This window comes from Portunus trituberculatus, unplaced genomic scaffold (assembly GCF_017591435.1).
Source record: "Portunus trituberculatus isolate SZX2019 unplaced genomic scaffold, ASM1759143v1 PGA_scaffold_394__5_contigs__length_241797, whole genome shotgun sequence".
NCBI lineage: Eukaryota > Metazoa > Arthropoda > Malacostraca > Decapoda > Portunidae > Portunus > Portunus trituberculatus.
In genome coordinates, this window is record NW_025541562.1 from 234376 (window position 1) to 239837 (window position 5462).

At 47.5% G+C, this 5462-nt stretch overlaps 1 protein-coding gene across 1 annotated transcript; it reads left to right on the top strand.

Annotated features, from left to right (window-relative positions):
* The first annotated feature begins 2255 nt into the window (after positions 1–2255).
* On the top strand, positions 2256–4745 carry LOC123500530. Its single transcript, XM_045249223.1, has one exon. It carries the CDS (start codon positions 2256–2258, stop codon positions 4743–4745), a length of 2490 nt encoding a protein of 829 aa, XP_045105158.1.
* The last annotated feature ends 717 nt before the right edge of the window (positions 4746–5462 follow it).

Sequence of the window (5462 nt, forward strand, 5' to 3'; positions counted from 1 at the left end):
GCACGTATGGTGCGTAATTCAGCGGACGCACGTTTTGTGTGTATCTTCTGCTGACACACGTATGATGTTTAACCTTTTGCCGCCAATACCCATAGTAAACTTGGAGGAAGCCTACAGACATCATCGTTATCATCTACTAGCAGCACTACCTTCCAACATGGAAGAAAATAAATCTGAGAAGGCCAGCTCACCTGAGCTTCAGCCAAAAGACATTGTTCCTGGAGACATAGGCATGGAGCCAATGATGGAGGAAGGCCTGGAATTAACAGATGGTAGAACTGAAAGACTGCCACATAACATCACACATCCATGGCAGAGCGAGAAGGACTCGACTACGCTGTCGGAGGATCAGGACATCACGGAACAGATATTTGAACGCAGTCAACAAATACAACAGATGTTTACTCACATGTCGACCGTAGTGAGAAGCTTCAAAGAAAATGTAAATCAGCTACGTGCAGTGAAGAAAACAGGACATGGTAGAGCAATGCCAACCTTGACTGCTAAAGAAATCTCTCCTATTACTGAATCGGAAACGGCTTCTGGGCGTGAAGGCAACTCGTCCTTCTCTTCAGTATCCGAACCGAGACAGTCTCACCAGGGGGAGTATGAGAGTACTGTCCGAGACTGTACTGACACGACCAACCTGACTATACCCTCTACAAACAGACAGGAGGTGAGAAATAATAACTCAACCAGGTCATCAAAACCACCTGGAAACCAGGAACCGACTGTCACTTCGAGGAATGAAGGATAGATGAAGGAGTTGCTAACCACCTTGAAACTTTCTCAGAAGCCATTGCCCACGTTCAGCGAGGGCTCTTGTGCAGATTACTGGGCGTTCAAGCGCGCATTCCAATGTCACGTTCAAGAGGATGGAATATCAGGACGTCAAAGGTTGGGATATCTGATCGCAGCCTATTCTGGCCCAGCAAAACAAGAGTTGTGCGGTTGTCAGGAACTAGAGGATCCCAAGGAAGGATATAAAGAGACCTGGGACTTACTGGAAACCAGACATGGTAACAAACGTACATACATTCAACACTTGATCAAAGGAATATGTGAGGGACCAAGCCTGAGGATGAACGATATCAAAGGTTTGCGCCTTTTCGTGGATGCCTTGAGCACCTGCGTGAGGAACTTGAAAATTATGGAGAACCAAAACAAACTGAAACATATCCATCTATGCACATCATAACAGGGAGATTTAAGGGGAAACTAAGAGAAGACTACGTGGATGAGTCATATAAACATGAAGAACTGATTCAGGTAGTGATAGATTGTACGCGTGGTCTAGCAGATCGTCTACAAGCCAAAGGGGAGCCAGTGCAGCTAGCTATTGACACAATTATGTGTGAAGATACACAGCTAAACACTGAACAACTTGATTTAATGGTGACCAACACCAGTATGAGGAAGAGCCAAACCGTTCATATTCCCCAAGTTATAGTTGTGACAGAACTCCCATCCTCTCTGAAAGGTTCTGTTGCAAGGTCCAGTGATATGGAAGTGTGGTCTCACCTTCGAGACATTGTACAGTTCCATGCTCCAAAGGAAGTGGAACTTTTAATAGGCTTAGATATACCCCAAGCCCTAGTACCATTAGAAGTAAGATCTGGAAAGGATGGAGAACCATTCGCAACGCGCACCCTTCTTGGTTGGACGATTAATGGCTGTGATGTAACCACAGTGAACAGTCACATCACCACGACAATTGCAGAAAATCAAAGAAAACACCTGGACCACCAAGTCAACCTTTTATGGGAACTAAATGCCACCAACAACAACTGTGATGATCCCATCTCTGTCGAAGACAAAAGAGACACGAAATTATGGTCAGAGAACGTAGTACAAGTGGATGGACATTACCAACTTCCCATCCCATTTCGCAACAAGAGTCCAGACCTTCCAGACAACAAAAAACTTGCCGAACGACGGTTGGCAAGCCTTAAGAGACGTCTTGTGAAACATCCGGAACTCTTCATCCGATATCAAGAAGAAATGTCACGCTTACTTAGTGAAGGCCATGCCGAGCGAGTTCCTCTCATAATCTCAATACTACACCTGGCAAGACTTGGTATCTCCCACATCATCCAGTACTAAATCCTAAGAAACCAGAAAAGATGAGAATAGTCTTCGATTGTGCAGCCACTTATAAGACGTTATCATTAAACAGTCAAGTGATGCAAGGACCCGACCTTAACAACAACTTGATGGGCGTCCTCCTCAGATTTCGACAAGAAAGGGTAGCTATAATGGCAGATATTGAAGCTATGTTCCACCAAGTGCTCGTGACTCCGGAACACAGAGACGCACTGAGATTCCTCTGGTGGAACAACGAACATATGTCAGGGCCTCCTGCTACGTACCGAATGAAGGTACATCTGTTTGGGGGAGTGTGGAGCCCTTCATGTGCAGCATTTGCTCTACAACGAACATTCCAGGATCACGGAAAATATCTTCATGAGGAGATCCAGAAGGCGAGCCGCAATTTCTACGTCGACGATCTACTACACTCAGTAGAATCCCCAGGCAAGGCTACAATTGTTATTCATAGGCTCAGAAAGTTGTTAAACAAGGGAGGATTCAGGCTCACAAAATGGTCCTGTAAACAAAAGAGGGTTCTTAAGGAAGTGCCACAGTCGAAGCAGGCCATGGGAGTGAAGGAAATCCTATTGGGCGACAAGTTGCCCACGGTACGAGCGCTGGGCATTCTGTGGGACCTGGAAGAGGACGAATTAGCGGTGCAAGTCCAAATACCAAAGAAACCAGAGACTAAGCGGGGTCTCCTAAGCATGATCAGCTCTATATATGACCCTTTGGGCTTTCTCGCCCCTAGTGTCATAAGAGCAAAGATGATCTTCCAGGAAGAGTGCAGATGCAGAACAGGATGGGATGAGAAATTAGCTGACAAAACGATGACAGCTTGGCGAAGGTGGCTAACTGACCTTCCCTATCTTACGCGCATACGCGTTCCAAGATGTTATCGACACGAATCAACCGGTAGTACGACAGACGTACAACTGCACCACTTCAGCGACGCTTCTCAGCATGCCTATGGCGTGGTGTCATACCTGAGGATGACAAATGCAGAAGGAGCACATCAAATCTCTTTGTGTGTGGTAAGGCCAAGCTGGCCCTCTGAAACAACAGACCATACCCGTCTTGAATTGTGTGCTGCAGTATTGGCCACAAGGGCAGACAAACAAATACGTAAAGAACTTGACCAAAGAATCAATAGAACGACGTTCTGGACAGACAGCACAGCCGTCTTACAGTATATTAGAAATACTGTACGACGCTTTCACGTCTTTGTGGCCAACCGGATTTCGGCGATTCATGAAGAATCTAACCCAGAACAGTGGAGGCACGTGACCTCGTCAACAACCCGGCAGATGACGCCAGTCGAGGCCCGAACGGAATGGAGCTCTCGAGGAGCAGCAGATGGATTCGAGGGCCTCTCTTTAGATGAAGATCAGTGGCCGAGGAATGACTTAGAGGTTCCAAATCTCACTGATGAGGACCCAGAAGTGAAAAAAGAAACTACAGTACTGGCAACTAACGTAAGTCAAGGACAGGACATCCTGGAGAAATTATGGAACAGATACTCCTCTTGGTACAGGCTCCTGAAAGGAGTAGCATGGATTAGGAGATTCCTACAATGGCTGGTTGGGAAGAAAGATGGGTCGTGTCATCAGGGTAACAGACTCTTGGCAAGAGAGGTAGAAGAAGCAAGGCTTGCAGTATTGAAGTGCCTACAAGGGAAACACTTCTCTCAAGAAATTAAAACATTAAAAGGGACACAGTGTGTAAAGCATGGCGAAATGAGTCGATTAGAACCTCATTTGGGCATGGATGGCTTGATCAGAGTAGGCGGCCGCTTGACACGAGCGGCCCTACAGACAGACCAAAGGACCCCGATACTGCTACCGAGGGAGGACAGACTCACGGAACTTATTGTGCAAGAAATACATGCCACCAAGACCGGACACTCAGGCCGTGAATACACACTCGCGGCATTACGCGAAAACTACTGGATTCCTAAATGCCGACGGCTACTTGATCGCGTGTTACGGACCTGTGTAACGTGTCGAAGGACCAATTGGACACACACGAGACAAAGAGAGGCCGATCTTCCTGAGGATCGTCTACTCTCTGGAGACCGGCCGTTTACCTACACAGGTGTAGATTGCTTTGGCCCTATCCTGGTTAAACAAGGGCGAGCTCGTGCAAAAAGATGGGGTTGTTTATTTACTTGCCTGACCACCAGAGCCATACATTTAGAAGTCCTTACTTCTCTAAGTGCAGACTCTTTCATTTCTGCTCTAACAAGGTTCACGGGACGCAGAGGTACTCCCAAACGCATTCACTCTGACAATGGAACAAATATGCTTGGAGCCACCCGTGAACTAAAGGAAGCAGTGAGCAGTTGGCATAATAATAACATAGTCAGAGACGCTATCCTCCGACGCCAAGTAGAATGGCGATTCAATCCACCAAAGGCTTCGCACATGGGCGGAGTATGGGAACGCCAAATCCGGACAGTAAGGAAGGTCCTTCAGGCAGTAGTAGGCTCCCAAATACTGGATGATGAACGCCTTCATACACTATTCTGCGCTGTGGAAGAAATCGTTAATGGAAGACCTATCACTCCTGTGTCCGACGACCCCAACGACCTTACAGCACTAACGCCACTTCACTTACTCCGGATGGGAGCTGACTCCTCCCTGTTGGCAATGACCTGACTGTAGCAGACACATACCGCCGTCGATGGAAACACGCTCAGTATATAGCAGATCAGTTCTGGAAAAGGTGGCTCAAGGAATATCTTCCTACACTCCGGCAAAGACGAGGACCCTTAAGAACTCAATGCGACTGGCACCCTGGCGACATCGTACTCATCACGGATCAACCCCTACCTCGAAGTCAATGGATGCTTGGCAGAATACTAGAAGTGATACCAAGTGAAGATGGCCTTGTTCGCCAAGTCAAGGTGAAGACAGAAAACTCTGTTCTCACACGCCCAGTGTCCAAACTTTGCCAGTTAGAAGGTGTCCACCGCAACAACGCCCCATGAGTATGGTTTCGAGGTCCGAGTACCTCGACAGGGGGAGTGTTATCGCCAACGAGAGAGAGAGAGAGAGAGAGAGAGAGAGAGAGAGAGAGAGAGAGAGAGAGAGAGAGAGAGAGAGAGAGAGAGAGAGAGAGAGAGTAGAGAGAGAGAGAGGATAGAGGAGCGATGGAAGTTGTTTACAAGATAGGAAGTGCTGAGTCCCGTCTCATAGATAGAGAATTCCTGGGTCAGCGGATGAGGTCAGAGGGTGAGTTCACTGCCTCATGCCAGGCCACACCAAGGAGCAGTCCTCAACAAGCTATCGCAGAGTACACGTTAACATCGTCATCTCCTTGTAACGTGCCGTAGACCCGAACACGTAAGTTCATTGTCCTTCAGACATATGCTT

Coding starts and splice junctions, on each gene's coding strand:
- LOC123500530 (XM_045249223.1), top strand. CDS start 2,256: ATGGCAGATATTGAAGCTATGTTCCACCAAGTGCTCGTGACTCCGGAA.